Source organism: Phoenix dactylifera, chromosome 5, assembly GCF_051530095.1.
Source record: "Phoenix dactylifera cultivar Ajwa chromosome 5, Ajwa_hap1_PhDact_Kaust_v1.1, whole genome shotgun sequence".
In the NCBI taxonomy this organism is placed as follows: Eukaryota; Viridiplantae; Streptophyta; class Magnoliopsida; order Arecales; family Arecaceae; genus Phoenix; species Phoenix dactylifera.
This window is the reverse complement of record NC_143194.1, coordinates 4,077,254-4,098,789: the sequence shown is the minus strand read 5'-3', so window position 1 is coordinate 4,098,789 and position 21,536 is coordinate 4,077,254. Positions and strand designations below refer to the sequence as shown.

The following is a 21,536-nucleotide window of genomic DNA, read 5'->3' as shown; positions in this document are numbered from 1 at the left end:
ACCATGGCGCTAGGATCCCTAATCGTTCTTATCATGGGCGTGTACCACCACAGGATCCATGTACTCGCCCTCTCCAAACAGGTGCAATCAGGTACGTACACGGGGAGGTACTTTTATTCCAAAACCCCTGGATACACAGTCCTCGCGGTACAACGTCACACCGTATCAGATTCGGATGCGGACCAGCCATTCGTTCCGCTTCCTTCAGAAACGATAGCACGCACCCACGCGTCACCTCCTCCGCTCTTCCTTACCGTAATAGCATTTTCGTAAATAAAGCGCAAAGCCAAGCCCACGTACCTCTCCGATACCGGCGGCCCCGCGAAGCTTCTCCTGCCGTCGCCAGCTGTCTCTGCTTAAACCGCACCATGGATACGCGACCACGTGTCGAGTACTTACTCGTTGCACGCTGGGGGCCAGCATGGCACGTCATCAGTTTCAGCCATGGATGTTCGAGATTCCCTCGTTCATTTTTTAACTTCCAGGTGGGCCACAGTTTAGCCTCTTGGTAGTTGCCAGGTGTCAAAGGATGGCAACACGGCGGTGCCCGTACCGACGATGGCTCCGGTCCTTTTAACGGCATCCTTCGAACCAGTGGGATTTCCTTCCGGCCCCAGTTCCCCACACCGACCGCCACCGCCGGCGTCCTCCTGCACCGACGCCGCGTCCTAGGGTTAGGGTTAGGGCTCCGATTCCGATTTTAGGGCTCCGATATGTCGATGCTGCGACGGAGGAAGCCCTCCGAGGCCGAGAAAAAGCCCCCGCCGCCGTCGCAGATCGATTCCTCCTCCTCATCGGGCGCCGCCGTCGCCCCCACGGAGAAGGAGAAGGAGAAGGATGCGGCGAAGGTGGCAGCGGAAGCGGCGGCAGGGCGGAGGGAGAGGAGGGTGCGGTGGTCGTGCATTGACAGCTGCTACTGGCTGATCGGGTGCATCTGCTCGGTGTGGTGGTTCCTGCTGTTCCTCTACAACGCGATGCCTTCGTCGTTCCCGCAGTACGTGACGGAAGCGATCACCGGGCCGTTGCCGGACCCGCCGGGGGTCAAGCTCGCCAAGGAGGGGCTCACCGCGCGCCACCCAGTGGTCTTCGTCCCCGGGATTGTCACCGGGGGGCTCGAGCTCTGGGAGGGCCACCAGTGCGCGGATGGGCTTTTCCGCAAACGCCTCTGGGGCGGAACCTTCGGAGAAGTCTACAAGAGGTAGCCTCTCGCTCTCTCTTTCATATACCTTTATCTCTTTATATACTGGTTTGATTTGGTGCTGGAAATTCCTTATTTCTTGTGGTTCTTGGGGAAAGTTGGGATTTAGGGGATCAGGCATGCGTTTCCGAAGTTGAAAGGTTGGAATTGTTTACAGAATTGGAATTTTTTGTACTTGAAAGTAACTGATTACTCAATTAGTGATTCGAAAAGTGACTAGTGAAAAGGGTATTCAGGATTGAAGATTTTCAGAGAAATTTTTGGAGGAGTGTTTCAGAATTCTCTCGAGCACATCCTTTTTTGCTTAGGAGGTGGTTAAGTCACTTGCCCTTTCTGTTATGTCGGAGAAGATGTTTCAAGTGTGGAAAAAAATGTTGAGTTTGCCGTTTTTGTAATATTTTCTTCTTTTTGAAAGTTTTTGGTCAATGATTTAGCTCTTGTTTATTAAATTTGCCACATTCGAGTATATTAATGCATACAGCCCATGTAAATTGAACATACTTCAGACTCTGCATTCAGATGCAACACTATTCTTTTGCCGTGGATACGGTCTGAGGATTGGCCTTGTACTTAATTGGAGCTTTACATATAGATCGACTCAGATCCACAAAAGCAGTGCTAATTTTATGTTAAAATCAAACTTGAGTACTGAACAAGTGGTCTTTTTGGTCCAGCTGGAGGGCTTCTATTCTATTAGAGTGGAATATATGTGGTTCAAAGTGGAAGATATGTGGTTCTGGTTTCTTCAAGTATCAAATTTTTTAGTAATACAAGCTTATTTTATCATCCATGAGATCCATGTCCGCTTGATTCTTTTGATGACATGTTTACATGTGTTTTTCTTAGATGATCTCAATCTCTATTCACCCAATCCCCTGTCCATATTAGAGTAGTCATTATATGATCCATACCATGTTGTCAAAAGCAGCCATCTAGGTGCTGAGGCAGTTGCCTAGGCGCTTAATTTGGCTGGGCTGCATAGGCCAAGCCTGCTTAAACCTTATTGCTTTAAGGTTTTCTTTCCCTATTTGAACTTCATATGGGAAATGAAAGAGCGCAGTGAAGGCTACTACCAATATTGTAGCAACTAGTAGGCTTATCAATAGCTACTGATAGGTCAGCTAGAAGCTGCGAGTAGCAACATTGATTGCAGCGGCCAGCACTAGCACCAAGTTTGTGTATATTTTTTATTTTTTTCTTAGATCAGTCTTCATTATTATCATCATCATCATCATCATCACCATCATCATCTTTTCTTTCCTCTAATTTTTCTCTCTCTTTTCTTCAACTCCTATCCCTTCTTCATTCGACCACTTTTCCCCTTTTCCCCTGATTTTCCCTTTTTGTTTTGCTTTCTAGCCTTTTTCTGCCTAACTTCTCTTCCTTCTTGATGGTTGTTGGCTGTGGTCCTGCTGCTTGCCAGCTACTATTCCTACCCTCCTCCTCCTGCTTTTTGCTAAGGCTATGTTTGCAACCTGTTGGCTATTGGAATGGCAGCAATGCTGCTGCTACTCTCTTCTATGTCTTCTCATCTTTGAACTTTTTAAGTGTGAAAATAGGCTTCATAATGCCAATATTGGTGGAAAAAAGAACACACACACACACAGTTAATGTGATGCACTATTTAGCATCATTTTTCATTTTCTTATCAATGTTGTTATTTGTTATAGTCAAGTGAAGGAGGAAAAAAAAGTATTTTTCTTTATCTTTTTATGTGTGCCTGGGATTGGATTAGTATCTAACAGTAAATTGATTACTTGTGAAATATCTGCTGAAATATAAATTGCTTGTTACCTCCGAGTCTCTTTATTCCCTTTCACTAGATACATATACACAGAACTCCATTCATTCCTTTTCTTTTCTCATACATTTGTTGGAACTTCCTCAGACCTTTATGCTGGGTTGAACATCTGTCACTGGACAATGAAACTGGATTGGATCCTCAAGGTATAAGAGTTAGGCCAGTTACAGGACTTGTGGCTGCAGATTATTTTGCTCCTGGCTATTTTGTTTGGGCAGTCTTGATTGCTAATTTGGCTCGCATTGGATATGAAGAGAAGACTATGTATATGGCAGCATATGATTGGAGGCTTTCTTTTCAGAACACTGAGGTATCACAATTGCTGAAACTAATCAATCTATTTCTCATTCTGTTCAATTTTTTCTTTTCTAGCTCTCTTGCAGACAATATTTTCTTACCTGTATTTGTTTCACTTATTTTGCGGCATACCTTCTAGTCCAAAATGTCTAAAATTCTTTGATGTCTCTTACATATTATCTACAACTTGAGCTGAGCAGGTACGTGATCAGACATTAAGCAGCATAAAAAGTAAGATAGAACTTATGGTATCTACAAATGGTGGAAAGAAGGTGGTGGTTATTCCACATTCCATGGGAGTCTTGTACTTTCTGCATTTTATGAAGTGGGTCGAGGCACCTGCTCCAATGGGCGGCGGTGGTGGTCCAGACTGGTGTGCGAAGCATATAAAAGCAGTGATGAATATTGGAGGACCATTCTTTGGTGTCCCAAAAGCAGTTACAGGACTGTTCTCAGCTGAAGCCAAAGATGTCGCTGTTGCAAGGTTCTTGTTATTGAACTGTTGGATTAAATGATTTCAGTACTTTCTTTAGACGGATTGACAATTATTCCTGTTTATATCTTACCAGAAGTTTATAACTGCTAGATAACAGTTATTCCATGGGTTGGAATATAATGAAATTCTATATAACATGATATGCTGCATATAATTCTGATCCATATGGAATTGAAGATTATTCATCGAGTCTCCAAGGCACATTAGCTGGAAAAAAAAACGATTTTGTCCAAATACCTGGAACTACATAAGTGATAATGTCATTATTTCAGCACAAAATCAATGTGACTCTTGCCTTCCACCTATCTCATGTAGGGTCAAATATAGCTGCATTCAATCTGCAAACCTACTTCTAGGATGCTGAGTTTGGCATACATGGAGATATGGTCAAGGAGATTAAAGTAAAAATGATTAGTGGTTAAATTTTCTTAAATTTTTAACAAGAATATATTCTACAATTTACCAAATTTTCTTAAATTTTCAACAAGAATATATTCTACAATTTACCAAAACTGGTAAAATTTGAGATGATTGATCAAAATGCATCTGGAATAAAGTAAACTATTAGCAAAATAATGTTTTGATGTAACTACTTATGTGCAGTTATCCAAACAGAGTCAAGGGAACAATATAAGAACCAAAAAGTTAAGGAAGGAAAAAGGGGAATATGAGAAACAAATGAGATGAAAGAACTTATGAAGAGATCAGTTTGGTTATCAAGAGAGATATATTCACAGATGTTTTTATTTAACTCTCCATATCCGAACTTTGATTCTTCTTGAATAGAAACAGAACATGTGAGGGTCCATGGCTCGACAATTTGTTGATTTGACTTCTTGTCCTGCCAAGATCCCCATAATATAAATTGGATGTGATATTTGGTCTACTTCAGCCTAGATTCTATTGAAGGGCTTAACATGGAAGGATCTCATGCTGGTAATTATACTTAATATGCCAGTTCAGGACATGCAGGAAAGTTTTCCATGTGTCTCTTTTCCTATATTATAATTTGTCTCACAACTGAAGTTTTATCTAGACTTGACATATGACTACAAAGTGTCAAGTATTGTCTGTCATTTGCTTATCTTCTTCCCTGGTGTCGTCTTTTTTCTAATGAAAATTTATTCATGTGGTATTCAAAAATTAACACCCAAGATGCAGTATACATTGCGTAGCTAGAAAATATAGGGATTCTGCACTTGCTGAAACTTGATGCAGCAAATTTGTTCTTTTATTTACTTATGATGCTATTTGAATTATTGTTTAATGTGGCTATAAATTACCATTAGACTATGCTAATACCTGGGAGCCATTTTTGAAATTGTTATTGCGGCTGTTGTTTTATCTCATTGTGTTTTCCACCTTCCTGCAATAGATGTCATCAGCCATTTCTAAAGCTTGCATCTGCCACCATCGGTCAAATTTTTATTCATCTACTGCATTTTAAGTATGAAGACTCAAGTTGAGTCATGTATCACGTGCAAAGTTTCAATAACAATATTATTCCATTATAACAGACCCCCACCAAGACTGTTACTGGCCATTATAGCACTTCTAAAGGCCGTTATTTTCCATGAAAAGTAGTATTTCAAATTTTTAGTATTAAAATAATTGCTGTTATAATGTCTCTTGGAATTTTGTTATAACAGAAAATAATGGGCAGTAACAGCAAAATAATATTTTTCCATTTACTATTCATGGATAAAAAATATTAAAATTTTAGATGGTACAATCTCTTTTTGCAGGGAAATTTTATGCAACAAATTTAAACTTTAAATGAATGGTATTTTATTCAGAGAAAAGCACAAGTCAAAATAATGCCCTTGTAATTGATTGTTATAACACTGAATAATGCATTATAATGGCCATTATCCTTTCCCCCATTGTCATATATAATGCAATGGAGCCTTATGGATGTGCTATGCTCAGAAGTGGGCATTTTCAATTTATAGTAGAATAAATAACATAAAGAAGGGGGCCTGAAACAATTATAACTGACTCTTGGTCACATGCTAAGTTTCTTGATTAACTATTTACAGTTTTATTGATTTTCTAATTTATTAAGACTTTAGAAAGTGAAGAGCTTAGGGTTGCATTCTTTGCCACACATTTAATCAGAAAAAGTAGAACCTGTTTCTTTTGCTGTTAATAAATGTAAAAATGAATGCCGAAAAGCCATGCATTCACATGGCATAGAACATAATGTTTTCTTTTTTTCTTTTTTTAAATTTTAGGATTCCAGTCTGATTTTGTAAAAAGAAAAGGTAAAGTGAAAACCTCATTATTTTCCTCTACATGAATAGGGCCATTGCACCTGGTGTGTTAGATTCTGACTTATTTGGGCTTCAGACCTTGCGACACGTTATGCGTATGACTCGTACATGGGACTCAACTATGTCAATGATTCCCAAAGGTGGCGATACTATTTGGGGTGGTCTAGATTGGTCACCAGAAGAGGGCTATGACTGTAACACTAAGAAGCAGAAGAATAATGATTCTCATGTCTCTCAGGATGTTAACGCAGAGTCTGATTATCAATTGCATAGTGTCAACTATGGCAGAATCATATCTTTTGGAAAGGATGTATCGAAGACACCTTCATCCAAGATTGAGCAGATAGATTTCAGGGTATATTGCTATTTTTTTATTTGCTTTCGCATCTTCCAGAAATTTATCTTTATCATTACACTGGATAGACTAGTTTATTTATGTATTTATTTTACTGTCATATCTTCTGGTTGCATCTGAACCTGTTACTTTGCCCCTCTTCTCTCTCTCTCCCCCCCTCCCTCCCTCTCCGCCTCCCTCTGCGCAACCCCCCCCCCCCCCCCCCCCCCCCCCCCCCCCCTCTTCTCTCTCTCTCTCTCTCATTGTGCTTGCTATGGAGTTTATTGCTGTTAAATTTGAATAACTTAGGTGGTCCATGCTGTGATATTTAGGTTAATTTAACCACGACCAACAAGCCTTGTTCCAATTGTGTGGTTAGAAATTATCTATAGGTTAATTCCCAGGTGTAATATTAGACAACCTTTTGAGTCAATTTTGATGGATGTGGATAATAGTGGGTTCCCATGCAGCTTGTTGGTGTAAATAATCACATTTTGTAAATGTTACATTTTCATGCTTGCAATGACTAGTCCAGATGTGACACAATCAGATAAATTTCTGATGTAAATGACCGGTCAAACTGATGTAAATGACCAATATATACAAGGTAGTGGTTTCTTTGGAAGTGAATTTCTGTCATTTGTGATAAAGAATATTAACGTCCGCACAATCAAGTAATACAGAACATAACGTGCTTAGAATGGTATGGCAAAAAGAAGAAGATGAAGGTAGAGGATTCCATCAATTTGTTTTCAATCCTTTAAATACTTTTCAGATTCAAAATTCTTTTCTTATAAAATCTGACTTGGAGCTATTTCCCTACCAAAGATTTTAACCAGCATAATCAAACTCTAGTTTAAAATTTTGATTCAAAAGTAGATCCATAATAATTTGACCAACAAAAATTGTGTTCATGCTGCTTCTCAAGATGACCATCTTTAAACGACAGAGTATGCTTAAACAGGTGAAGAAGTCTGCAAAAAAAACATGTGCAAATAATACATCGTTATTACTTAGACCTGTTGCAAGATATGATACATTATTCTGTGTAGATGGAGCAAAGGTTTGACCAGAAAAGGTTGGGATTGCTGAAGCTGGCATGATAGAAGTTACTAAAGACAATGCAAGCTGTAACTTGTGCCCGATAAATGTAACCTGAAATCTCATTTGTTCAAGAAGGGAAAAGTTTTCAAACTTATGACAGGGCCTTCTAGCTAACTTTTATACTCACATAAAATTTGCAAGTGCAAGACTGGATGGCGCTGGCTTAAGACTAACGGCATGTCAAATATGATATTTTCAGAATAGACAACAGTGATATGGCTAGTTTTGATTCTGCAGAACAGTAAATTGTAGTGTTCTTAAGGTAGAGACTAGCATATATTTATTTTTAGGAAGCAAGTAAATTTTGCATCGCCAATGAGAAGGGTTCATTATCATGATCACAGAGGCTACATATAGGTTTCCATGATCAGCACTATTTATAGGCCATGGGTTCCCTATTTTTCAGCTGAATAAGAAGCAGGAGTACTGGTCACTGGTTTTATGGAAAAAATAAAATTATTCTTGATAGGATGGCAAGCATAGATAGCGTCTTTTACCTGATATCAGCAATTGAAGCGAGTTGCAGTTTGCTTGTGGAAAATTGAAGGGACCAGCAAAGCATCAAAGATGATGTGGAGATGGAGATTTCACAAAAATCATCTTTTTTCTTTTGATGGCCATCTGACAGTCGTTGGATCAAAATTTTTCATACCTTTGATAGGGTCTTCTAGTTAACTTTTATACTTGAACAAAATTTTCAAGTGCAAATCTAGACAGCACTGGTTTAAGGACTAACAGCATGTCAGTTATGTTATTTTTAGAACAGATAGTAGCATGGTGTTCTTTTTAGGTTTTGTGAGAATATCTAGCTAGTTTTGATTCACTGGAATGGCAAATTGAGTTTTCTTGAGGTAGAGAATGGCAGATGTTTATTTTAGGAAGCAAGATAATTTTGCATCAATTAGAAAGGTTCATTATCATGATCACAGAGTGCTCCATATAGGCTTCCACGAGCTATATGTTCACAGTTCTTACTTTCCAGTCGACAAAGAAGTTAAGCACCAGTCACAAGTTTTATGGAAAAAATTGAATTTATTCATAACTGGATGGCGAGCATAGATAGTTTTTTACCTGATATCAGCAATTGAAGCAAGTTGTGCAGCAGAGCATCAAAGATGTGGAGGATGAAGAATATCACGAAAACATTTTTCTTCAATGGCCTTCTAACAGATGTTAGATACAGGAAATTGCTGTATTACTTTATATGCAGAAAATCTTCCAAATTGTCCATTATTGTTTAGCTTTAATGATTATATGTTGGCAAGTGACAACAAAGTAACAGGTTACTTAGAAGATTATCATAAAAGTTGATATGACTAAGTTAGTCTTTGAACATTAGCTGCCATGGATATCAAGGACAGCTCAAATGCAGGGTCTCTCAACTTAAAACTTCATGGATAACAAACACCTGTTTAATATCAAGCTAAGTAGAGAATGAAAAGTAGAGGGACCAAAAGTGAAACTGTTTCTGATGCAGGGAAGTGGAACATGCACCTATTGCTTCTCTTATGTATGAAGGTAGCAACTTCTGCAGCTTACAAGGATCATAATGTTAAGAAACAGGAGGCTGAGCAATGGTGATGAGAGTGGTGTCTTATACGGATAGAGATTTACTGAGTGTGTCACTCAGCAACTTAAAGTTGCCTCTGCAATATATAGACTTTATGCAGCGAAAAACCTCCTTAATAGGTAATACTTCTCTCTTTTCTGAACTAAGATGCTTTGGTGTGCATTAGAAAGGACTTGAAAGGCCTTTTCAAATGGAATAGTTCATCTAAACAATGTTTCCTGAAGTTTGTTGGAAATGTGAAATGAGGGAAGCTGGATTTTGCCTATCATCTCATGCTTTAGTTGTCCAAGTTGGTGTTATGCTTATCATTACCATGTATATATGTAGTCAACTATTCATTTTTCATTTGATCAATTAAATATAAGTAGGTAGTTGAGTGGTAAATATAAAGATGTGACACTGTATTTATGTGAGTTGAATGAGACCTTTTCAAGCTGAGTTGGTGCATTGAAAAGCCCTATGACCAACAGCTAATGTTAAAGTCTTCACTTTATAAAATGCTCAGGCTAAAATGCACCTCATGTCCTTGGAACACTCGTTTTTATGATCCTCAATGCTCGCACCATTACCACACCAAAATCTTTTAGTGGTTTAAAGAGGGTTCAGTGGGTTGACTTGAAATCTACTAGCTTGCCTGTGTTACCCAGACACTTAAGTTTGGGTTTCTTCATGTGTCTGAACACTTCATGACACTTGTTGACACTTCAAGTCAATAAACCCTAAAAGAAAAAGACACTTCCAGTCAAGAAAACACGATCTCATCATGACTGCGAACTTCTAGCATTTCCATTCAAAAGTTTTTAAGTCTAACATAGCATTTTTCAGAATTTTTTTTCCCTAAACGACAAAGCAATTGGTTATACAAATTGCTAATTACATGCATAAAACTGTAAATACTTATAGACAAATCTACACAATATGGGCATGTTCTTGTGTCTAAATTCCATTTTAGGTTCCTGTATCCATTGCCTTTGGAGACTTGGACACTTAAACACCCTTGTGATGTGCCCAGGTAACATTGTGACTCACAGCCCCCAGTCTTCACTGTTGTTTATTTCCAACACCTAACAATTTGCATTCATGCATCTGCAAATCTGGAGGTTATAACCTTGTTTATTCAATTCTGATTTTGATGAAGGGGGATATATTTATGACCATGGAATGATATGAGTTTTTCCATTAGCATTATATTATGCCTTTGTTATAAAGGTTATAACCATGTTTATTCAATTCTGACTCTGATGCTGGGGGATTTTTTTAAGGCTGTGGAATGATATTTTTTTTTTTTACCGTTGTTTTATGCCAGCAGTCTTAATGTTTGCACATTTTTTCTATTTAATTCCAATTTTCTGCATGTGGTTTCTTAATATTTTGTGCACTGATTCAGTTTGCCTTCTAAGGCCATGAAGTGCTATGAATTTTTCTCCTTATCATATATGGACTTATATTATGAACTGCTGCCTTTGAACGCCTGTATTTGCAAACCTTTTATACTTAGATTTTCGTCTTTCCTGTGTTGCTTCTTAATATTACACGAAGTGGTTCAGTTTTCTTGTGTAACTAACCTTTGCCATATATTATGCAAGCCATACTTTTTTGCCCAAGTTGTTTGAAGATTGCTACCATGAATCTCAGAATGTGTCTTTCTGTTTGTTATCTGAGTTTCTTCATCTAATTCATTTAAACTTCACAGGATGCTGTTAAGGGCAACAACTTTGCACATTCAAATGCATCTTGTCGTGAAATTTGGACAGAGTACCATGAATTGGGGTGGGGAGGAATCAAGGCAGTTGCTGATTACAAAGTGTATACAGCTGGTTCTATTTTGGATCTTCTTCACTTTGTTGCTCCTAAGATGATGCAGCGTGGAAGTGCTCATTTTTCATATGGGATTGCTGATAATCTGGATGACCCAAAATATGAGCACTACAAATATTGGTCGAACCCATTGGAAACAAAGTGAGGATCTATACCTAAACCTCAAGTAATCTCACTTGAAAATAAATCTTTAAAGAGGATGCTGTTTTATGGAAATTTCTTTTAGTAAACTAACTATACTAATTATATGATCAAGAGATAATGTAATCTGATAATTTACTGAGTTCTATATACTAAAGGATCAGTTTAGAATCAGAACAGGCTCAAGAGGAGTATAACCTTCAAAATTTGAAGTTGGTTAAATCTGGTTAGGTTCTTTGGTCCTGTGACATAGCTGGCTCAAATTATAGCTTGTGGTGGACTCTTTATTAAAGACTTTGCCAAACTAAATTAATATTTGGAGCTAAATAGCTCAGTTTATGGGGCCTATGTCCCAAAGCAAAGCCATTTGACCTGAATGTTCGGACCTATAGAAATAGATATCCTAACAACAGCAAACCTGACTAAAAATAGAGCATCTAGGTTCCTTAATGCCCAGTACCTATAGAAACCGATCGGTAACAAGAGCCAGAATGAAATAGAGTGATGCGGGACAGCTGATTTAGAGAAGAAATTAGGAAGGGGAAGAAGGAGGGAGGAGTCTGGAGTCCACCAGATGCCAAAGCAAAGTCTTTTTTTTTTAATCCAAATATTCTGCTGAACAGTAGATATGGGGGTGCCATATATAGCCCCAATACAACTACCCATGATCCCCACAAATGAGATCATGTAACTACCCATGATCCAACAACATCATGGGTCACTACACTAGCTAAATACAATCAAACAAGCCAGCAACTAATAAAAGACGAAAATACATAAGAAATAAATGAAAATACACAAGAAAATAAAACTAGGGTGGCCAAAGTGCTATGCACGCCGGCGACGCCTGTATACATGCTGGAAACGGTGGTTTGTGTCTCCACCAACTCCCCTCAGCGGAGAAGAGTTCGCCTCTGGCGAAACGGATGTCTGGTAATGCTCCAACAGGTCTGAAGCAAGTCGCTGAAGCTCATCTCTGCTAATCCAAGTATCATCTGACGGAGGTCGACCATGCCATCTGACCAGGTATCGCTGATAACCACCGTTCTGCGTACTAACAATCTGATCATCCAAAATCTGTTCCACTGTGTCTGTGATCTGTGGAGAAAAAGGTACAGGAGGCAAGGCAGGAGCAGGAGATATGTTCTCAAAATTGGATGTGCAGTCAGTGTCAGGCTCATTGAGTGGGTCTGTAGGAATAGTTGTCGGACCTCGGTAGGCAACTAAGTCTTCTACGTTAAAAACTGGATTAATCCCAAAATCACTTGGAATATCCACCACATATGCATTAGATCCAACCCGTTTCAGAATTTTGTATGGACCCATACTTCGGGCGTGCAATTTCCTAACGGCTCCTGGTGGAAACCGTTCAGGTCTGATTCTGATCATTACATCATCACCCGCTCGAAATTCTTGATAACGTCGACGTAAGTCAACGGCCGTTTTATATCTCGCATTGTTGATTTCGATTTTCTTCTTAATCTCTTTATGTAAATTTTGCATGTGTTGCGCAAAGGATTCAGCGGTCTCAGAGATTCTATTGTTAGGGGCTACTGGGATAAGATCAACAGGTTTTCGTGGTACATAGCCTAAGACAATTTCAAAAGGGCTCAAGCCAGTGGTCCTGTTTATAGAGCTATTGTAGGCGAATTCAGCTATGGATAGAAGAAGATCCCAATTACCTGGGTGGTCACCTACCAAACATCGTAGAAGGGTTCCTAGACTGCGGTTGACCACCTCAGTTTGCCCGTCTGTCTGAGGGTGATAGGCTGTGGAATATTTAAGCTTAGTACCCATAAAGTTCTAGAGGGTCTTCCAAAAATAACTAACAAATTTGACATCTCTATCAGTCACTATCGAGGTTGGAAGCCCGTGGAGCCTAACGACCTCATCAAAGATAATCCTCGCAACTTTGGAGGCATCAGAAGTCTTGGAAGTGGGTAGAAAATGTGCCATCTTAGAGAACCGATCCACTACCACGAGAATGGAATCATGCTTACTTCTAGTCTTTGGCAATCCTAGCACGAAATCCATACTAATGTCCTGCCAAGGACGATCTGGGACAGGAAGGGGAGTATATAAACCAGTGTTTTGTTTGCGCTGTTTGGATAGTTGACAAGTACGACACTGACTAACAATTTTTGCAACATCCCGTTTTAAACTAGGCCAATAAAATCTTTGTTCGACCATATCAATGGTCTTATTTCTACCAAAATGGCCAGCTATTCCTCCGCATGAAGTTCCCAAACAAGAAAATCTCTAAGGGATGTTTGAGGGATACATAGCTTGTTTCCTCGGAATAGAAAGGCATCAACCACAAGGTAATCGCTATTGTCCCTGGTGTGACCATCTAAGACGCTTGCATAGATCTCAGCGAAGTCTGGACAAGTTGCATAATCGTCAATCATACGTTCAAATCCAGTAACATTTATGCTTACCGACAAAAGTAATGCTACACGTCGGCTTAAGGCATCAGCTGCTTTGTTGTCAATACCTGCTTTGTGACACAACACGAAGGTATATTCTTGAAGAAATTCAGCCCACTTTCCGTGTCGTGAATTCAATCGCTTTTGGGAATTTAAGTACCTCAAAGCTTCATGGTCGGAATATAATACGAATTCTTGAGGTAGCAAATAGTGACGCCAGTGACGCAGCGCTTGTACAACTGCATAAAATTCTTTGTCATAGGTGGAATATTTTCGTTTGGCATCATTCAGCTTTTCACTGAAGTATGCGATAGGATGCTTTTCTTGGCTTAGGACACCACCTATACCTATACCAGATGCGTCACAAGAGACTTCGAAAACTTTAGTAAAATCTGGGAGGCGCATCACCGGGGCTTCAGTCATTCTAGTCTTGATCTCTTGGAATGCCCTTGAGGCCGCAACGGTCCAATGAAATTCACCTTTCCGGATACAATCCGTAATCGGTGCAGTGATCGTACTAAAATTCTTGATGAACCTTCTATAAAAGGTGGCTAGGCCGTGGAAGCTTCGCACCTCAAATAATGTAGTGGGTTCGGGCCATTCAAGAATAGCTTGGACCTTCTGTGGGTCTGCTGAAACACCCTCAGAAGAAACAACGAATCCTAAGAAGATTACACGATCTGTCATAAATGAACACTTCTTAAGATTCGCATATAGGCTTTCTTTTCTTAGTGAATTGCAAACCAAACGTAGGTGCTCAAGGTGTTGTTCCTTGTTTTTGCTGTAAATTAAGATATCGTCAAAGTAGACTACAAGGAATTTACCCATGAAAGGTCTTAGTACTTGGGTCATAATTCGCATAAATGTACTAGGTGCATTTGTTAATCCAAAGGGCATGACTAGCCACTCGTATAACCCATCCTTGGTTTTGAAAGCTGTTTTCCATTCATCACCTGGACGGATACGGATTTGGTGGTAACCACTCTTAAGGTCAATTTTGGAAAAGATAGTGGCACCTGCCATCATATCAAGCATGTCATCCAATCGTGGTATTGGAAACCGATATTTAACCGTTATCTTATTAATTGCCCTGCTATCCACACACATTCTCCAAGTGCCGTCTTTTTTGGGCGTTAGAAGCGCCGGCACCGCACACGGGCTAAGACTTTCTCGGATGAACCCTTTTTGGAGTAGTTCATCAACTTGCCGTTTCAATTCAGCGTGTTCGATCGGATTTAGTCTATAATGAGGCAAGTTCGGGAGAGTCGCCCCTGGAACCAAGTCTATGGCGTGCTGAATGTCACGCATAGGGGGAAGCTCATCAGGAAGGTCCTCGGGAAAGAGATCCTTAAATTCTTCCAGAACATGATGAACTTCCTTCGGAAAATCTATTTGAAAATCAGGAACAACTTCTTTGGACACTAACACAAGGACTATGGATCCTTGGGATGCTGCTTTCTCAAATTCCTTAGGGCCAATGTTTTGAAGGCGCTTTTCAACCTTCACATCCTTCTTTCCAGCATTAGAAGGTCTAGGTGGTAGAGGGTTTAGTCGAATTTTCTTTCCTTGGTGAACAAAAGAACAGGAATTGGATTTGCCATAAATGGTCACATCCAAATCATAAAGCCATGGTCGACCAAGGATGATGTGTCCAACGTCCATGGGAATAACATCACACCAGACCTTATCATTATATTCAGAAAAGTTGATTTGAACTAGACAACGCTCAGTGACTGGTATAGCGGTTTTATCCACCCAAGACACATTATAAGGGTTAGGATGAGGCACTGTCTTTAACTGTAGCTTCTTGACAGTTCTTGTGGATACAACATTGACACTACTCCCACTGTCAATGATAACCTTACAGCTATGTTCGCCACATTTGATATAAGTGTGAAATATGGATCGACGTCTCCAGTCATCATCTTCTTGCTTAGGTTGTGTAAGGACACACCTAACTACGCCTAAAGGAGTGGAACCCTCAAGTGAGCCGGATTCCTCACCTTCATCTGACTCTTCAGGGTCTATCTCTGGTTCATAGACCAACTCATTCTCTTCATCTTTTCTATCTTCTTCGATGACCAGTGTTTTCTTAGTAGGACATTGACTAGCTCTATGCCCAAAACCAAAACATCTGTAACACTGATCTCTAGAAATTTTGGGTGGTTCACTTAAAATTCCCTTATTCTTTTGATCATTAATTTTTGGGGACTCGGTCGCTTGATTTCTAATATTAGGCTTACTCCAAGTATTAGTTTGACTACCGTGGGTGTTCTTATAATTGGTCTCCTTAAGATCAAATCGCCTAAAGGTTGTCTTATTAGTATAACGCTCAATGTCTTGGACAAGTTGATAAGCATGTTCTAATGAATTGACCTCACGCAGAATAAGCTCTTTTTGTAAATCATCTCGCAATCCGGACCTAAACCTAGAAAGGGTCAATTCCACACTCTCACGTGCATCACATCGCATGAAGAACTCATCAAAGCGAGCGATGTACTCAGACACAGGTTTGTTTCCTTGAATCAGTCGTTGCCACTGATCTAACAGGCGACTCTTATAGGATGTTGGGAGATATTTTTTTTTTAACTTCTCCTTCATTTCATCCCAATGTACCACAGGGGGTTGTCTAGCTCTAGCAAGCATATTTTCTATTGTGTTCCAATGTAATTTTGCAGGACCAATGAGCTTCATTTTTGCAAAACGAACTCTGCGATCGTCAGACAAGCTATACCATTCAAAGTAATGATCCATATCAGCGAGCCAATCGATGAAGACTTTTGGGTCAAGACGACCATCATAACTTGGTGCATCGATCTTAATACTGCGCATTACATGCTCATCTGGTGTCTCACGTGCTCTTAGGTAGTCCCTTTGGTGTTGTGGCCCAAGGCCTCTGGGGCGGGACGGTTCAATCTCACCAAGTGCAGATTCTCCATCGTTGTGAGTCACTTGGAGGTTGGTGATTGAATTTTCAGCCATAATCAAGCGAGTGTTCAGCCTAGTTTCAAGGTCAGTGATTCTTGCTCCTAATCTGGTTTCTAATGCTGCTATGGCATCTAACACCTGTTGGTTTGGGTTGGTCGATATCTCATGTGAGTAAGATGTACCGCTGCGAGTTGTCATACTCTAGAATTCAAAAATCCTAGATATATAATTAACATTCAAAATAAAATCAACAATGTTGAATAAAAGACGACTTTTGACGTAGTCTTGGTTACCTTCGAATTAGCACAGGTGATAACTAAATATCAGGACCTTAGGTACTGCTAACCTTGGTCTGGATCATGCAAAATCTTTATAGGTTAATCTAATGAAAGTGGGGTCCTTCAAATTGATTTGGGTTTCACCAGATTCAAGTAAAATTTCCTAGTTGCCTTTCGAGGATTTGAAAATAATTTGTAAGGCTCAATATGTGTTTTCAAGGGGCATAGGCTTTTATAAAATTAAAGTCCTATCTCAAACCGACAACATGAAGTGAAAACAATAATAATCTAAAGATAAACTAGTTTATAGGGAAAGGCTGAAAAATAATTATGTAAAGGAAAGATACGACCTCTTCTTACAGATCTGATTCAGTGGATGAGTTTGGATGTCAGAGTGTAGGATGCAGAACCGGAACCCGACGATTTGTAGAAGATGCTGCTGAAAAATGGCTGACTGCAGTGTCGTTGTAGAAGCCCAACTCACGGCAGGGTCTGGATCCAGGTGCAGGGCCTGAAAGCTGGGCCCGCAAGATACTGGGCCAGAGGATCAGCTGGGCTCGCGTGACAGCAGGCTAGATGCTGGGCCGGCCCACTCGCCCGAAAGCGGAGACTAGATGGGACCCGAAGCTTCTGGATGGCTTCGGATCCCTCTGTGTGATCGGGAGAGGAGCTGAGGGAGATCGGGTGGAAGAAGAGAGGCGGACGATGGGTGGCGATCTTCGTTTTGGGGAGCGAAGGAAGCGGCGAGGGTGGACGATGAAGTCGGCAACGGAGGTGGAGGTGGTGGCGCGGGGAAAGAGATGGGAGGGAGGTTTCGGTGAGATGGGAGGGAGAAGAAAAGAAGATTAGGGTCTGAGGGATGAGGTATGGAAGGGAGAAGGGTCTCGGTGAGCTGGAAGGGGGAAGAAATGGGAGAACTCGAGGGTTGGGGAAAGAGTGGAGGCAACGGAGAAGATGGAGGGAGTGGCGGCGGTGTGACCGGGCAGCGGTGTATGTGGTCGCAGAGGAAAGCGGCGGCGGCGGTGGATGAGGATGGTCCGATGACAAGAAGAGAGGCGGCTCGGTGGCAGCAAGAGAGCGGCGACAGTGGCGGTGGAGGCGCGGCAGCGAAGCGTCGACGGCGGCAGTGGTGGCGGAACCCTAGATCTAGGGTTCTTCTCCGTCGACGACAAGGTACGATCTTTCTTGCTTCTTTTTTTTTTTTTTTTTTTTTTGAACAGCACGTGCAAGTCACGTGCTGCGTCTGGAGCTGTCACGTGTGATGTCACGTGCGAGACTCACGTGAGGGTCATGTGACCTTTTTTTTTTTTCTCTCTCTCTTTTTTTTTTTTTTTTTTTTTTTTTTGGAAACGGATCCGGGTTAATAGACTGGGTAACGGGTGAGGGACTTACCCGTTAGCTGGTGTTTCTTCAACCTCCCGACGGTTTCGGGAGGTGGTACCGGGCTCTGCGGCTACGGTTGCCGAGCGGAACCTGTGGCCTGCTGCGATGGACAGCAATCGATTACAAGCCCTTGACTGGTTGGAGAGATTATAGAAGAAGAAACCTCTCCTTGCTCCTTCTGGTGAAAGCCGATCGAGAGGGAGGTGAACAGAGACGTAAGACTCTCCCTCTTCTTCACACTGTGCGCTGGTCGTCGGCATTCATCATGCTCCGGTGTCCGTGGTGCAAAGTCTTCCGTGAAGAACTCGTGCGGCATACGAAGCAGGGGCAGCCTGTCCATACACCAGGTCTTTGGGGATTAGGACGGCTACAGATGTACCGAGAGGGAGTCAGGAGGGAAATAGAATGACAGGATCAGGGCGTTGGCACAGAGGCAAAGCCCTGGCTGGCTCTGATACCAAACTGATGCGGGACAGCTGATTTAGAGAAGAAATTAGGAAGGGGAAGAAGGAGGGAGGAGTCTGGAGTCCACCAGATGCCAAAGCAAAGTCTTTTTTTTTTAATCCAAATATTCTGCTGAACAGTAGATATGGGGGTGCCATATATAGCCCCAATACAACTACCCATGATCCCCACAAATGAGATCATGTAACTACCCATGATCCAACAACATCATGGGTCACTACACTAGCTAAATACAATCAAACAAGCCAGCAACTAATAAAAGACGAAAATACATAAGAAATAAATGAAAATACACAAGAAAATAAAACTAGGGTGGCCAAAGTGCTATGCACGCCGGCGACGCCTGTATATATGCTGGAAACGGTGGTTTGTGTCTCCACCATAGAGCCTTTAGGCTTGCAATAAGACCGGGAGCTTATTTTAGTTGTTGAAGTTGATCCTAATTTTTAAAGATATTCAAGAGAACTTGTATAACTTGAGATATGTCAAGCAGGCCCCTACTTTTGTCGGAACTCAGAAGTTTTATTCCTGTTCAAGTAATTTGATCTAACGTATGTTGTATTCTAGAACTTAAAAGTTTCTATCAAAGAGTTTGGCTGAAGATGGTCAGGTTAAACAATGAAGCATGTTGGCTTATAAGCGAGATTCTGAGACATCTTCTAGACAACATCATGGTTAATCTCTTGTGCAAGTTTGGAAGAGAGAGGTGGTCATTGATAATATGTATATACATATTTTTCATACATGTACAGACATATTTAGACATATAAATGTACATGCATAAACACGTGTATGCATATATGTGTGTGTGTGTGTGTGTGTGTAGATGTATATTTGCACATCTATACATTTGTATATGATCATTGATTAGTGAGAACTGATAATAATGACGGGCTGTTTTTAGTAAAGTGATACTAGGAAAAAGAGTCATTTGATAATAATATTATATGAAGTTTGTAGTATCAGTGCGTACTGCCCTATACTGAATATATCGTAATGCACTAGTACCGAACTGACACTCGATATTGACATGGTACCATGGTACCATTATGGGGTCCGGTAACGAGATTCTAAACATTGCATTATGCAAGCATTGATGTTTATTAGAGAAGTCTCTATCACTAATATAATGTGAAAATGTCATGTAAATGATATATCCATCGCAAGCCAATATATAAGCATCCTTTTGTACCTATTACAAATGAAATTCCATTTCCTTGTTCCTTATGTCTATTTCCCTAAAACAAGCTTAAAAGTAAAAATACACTATAGAATAAGGTGATTCTGAGTTTTTAAATGCAAAACTGCAATACATTACTGTTCCCTGGGGGGCGGGGGTGTTTATGAATTTGTGCTGCAATACCTTGTGCATTGCATGGTATTGAACCATGGCACCAGAGACACTTATATCCTTTGGTGATTCATTGTTTATTATCCCCGCATAAATTACACTTCTGAAACACTATCCATTACACTTAAAGCTTTGAGACCCAATTTCTAGCCTCCAAACAAGGAATGTCTCTCCACTGTTAAGAAAGTAAAAGTGAGTTTCCTTGATGAGGTTCAAACGTTTTGGTTGCATCGATGCTGAAGTTTCATGTACTGTTGAATTATATTATGCTTTTAAAATAGAATAAAGGGACAATCCATATGTAAAATATTATGAAGCTTGCCCAAGGAATTATTTGGAACCTTTTAGTTGGATGATTTTTTGTTGTTTCTTTTATAACTGCAACTTTACCTGTGAAATTTCCTTGTTTTTTCCTTCAGATTACCAAATGCTCCTGATATGGAGATGTATTCTATGTATGGAGTAGGAATCCCTACTGAAAGAGCTTATGTTTACAAATTAGCCCCCTCAGCTGAGTGCAACATCCCTTTCCAGATTGATACTTCAGCTGAGGGTGGACAAGATGGGAGCTGTTTGCAAGGTGGTGTATACTTAGTTAATGGAGATGAGACTGTGCCAGTTCTAAGTGCAGGCTACATGTGTGCAAAAGGATGGCGTGGGAAAACTAGGTTCAATCCTTCTGGTATCAAGACTTACGTAAGGGAGTATGATCATGCCCCTCCTGCTAATCTCTTGGAAGGCCGAGGTACCCAGAGTGGTGCACATGTTGATATTATGGGCAACTTTGCATTGATTGAGGATATTGTCAGAGTGGCAGCAGGTGCAACCGGAGAGGACTTGGGTGGCGATCAAGTTTATTCGGATATATTTAAATGGTCAGAAAAGATCAAGTTACGGCTCTGAATTCAGCTGGTAATTGCTATAATCTACTAAAATTTTACGGTCTTTTAACCTTCTACAGCTTATTTAAGAAATTAAGCATGATAGCTTACAGAAACATGTAAAAGTTTGTCATTAAAAATCTGCTTTTGCTGCTGCTGCTGTTTCTGCTGTTGCTGTATTGGTGTAATTTATGATTTGAGCCTTTTTGTTGTTCCTTCTCTTGCAGAGGATTTGAAGCTGTAACTTCCCTGGAACTGAGAAGCAAAGAACTGAAACCAATAGTTCTCTGTGCCACTTGCTGGTATTCTTATGTGCCACCAGATCGACTTGTGCATAGTTTATCTCATACCTAAAAGATCACGTTTCTAAGAATTTTGTTCTGATTTTGCATTCTATCTCTATTTATTCTATTTTTTTTAAAAGATATACATGAGAACAGCTAATTGTACTGTACAACGTAATTGGTTTATTCTAACTTTTAAAATTAAATCATAACCATGAGGACAGCTAAAATGTAAGGCAAGCGTGGTGCATCTCGTGGACGTGGTAATTTATTTGAATTGTTATTGTATCATGAGTTTTTATTGATTAGGAGCTGTGTAAATGTATGTCGAATGGCAGCGCGGTGCATCATGGGGACATGGTAATTTGGTAAAACTGTTATTGTATCATGAGTTTTTATTGATTAGGTGTTGTGTGTAACTGATTTTAGCGACCTAAAGTAACCCCAAGAGAAATGCAACAGTCCTAAATACACTACCAAATACACACACACACACAGACACTTTGAT

The 21,536-nt window shown here is 40.3% G+C and overlaps 1 protein-coding gene across 1 annotated transcript; it reads left to right on the top strand.

Moving 5' to 3' along the window:
- Window positions 1–505: 505 nt before the first annotated feature.
- On the top strand, window positions 506–21,336 carry PDAT (phospholipid:diacylglycerol acyltransferase). The gene is made up of 7 exons (XM_008793691.5): window positions 506–1,198; window positions 3,087–3,309; window positions 3,497–3,780; window positions 6,096–6,420; window positions 10,767–11,032; window positions 20,283–20,775; window positions 20,972–21,336. The coding sequence occupies exons 1-6, from the start codon at window positions 714–716 to the stop codon at window positions 20,764–20,766; spliced, it is 2,067 nt and encodes a 688-aa protein (XP_008791913.1). The 5' UTR covers window positions 506–713; the 3' UTR covers window positions 20,767–20,775; window positions 20,972–21,336.
- The last annotated feature ends 200 nt before the right edge of the window (window positions 21,337–21,536 follow it).

Coding starts and splice junctions, on each gene's coding strand:
- PDAT (XM_008793691.5), top strand. CDS start 714: ATGTCGATGCTGCGACGGAGGAAGCCCTCCGAGGCCGAGAAAAAGCCC. Junction 3,310..3,496: donor TTTCTTTTCAGAACACTGAG/GTATCACAATTG, acceptor TGAGCTGAGCAG/GTACGTGATCAGACATTAAG. Junction 3,781..6,095: donor AAAGATGTCGCTGTTGCAAG/GTTCTTGTTATT, acceptor CTACATGAATAG/GGCCATTGCACCTGGTGTGT.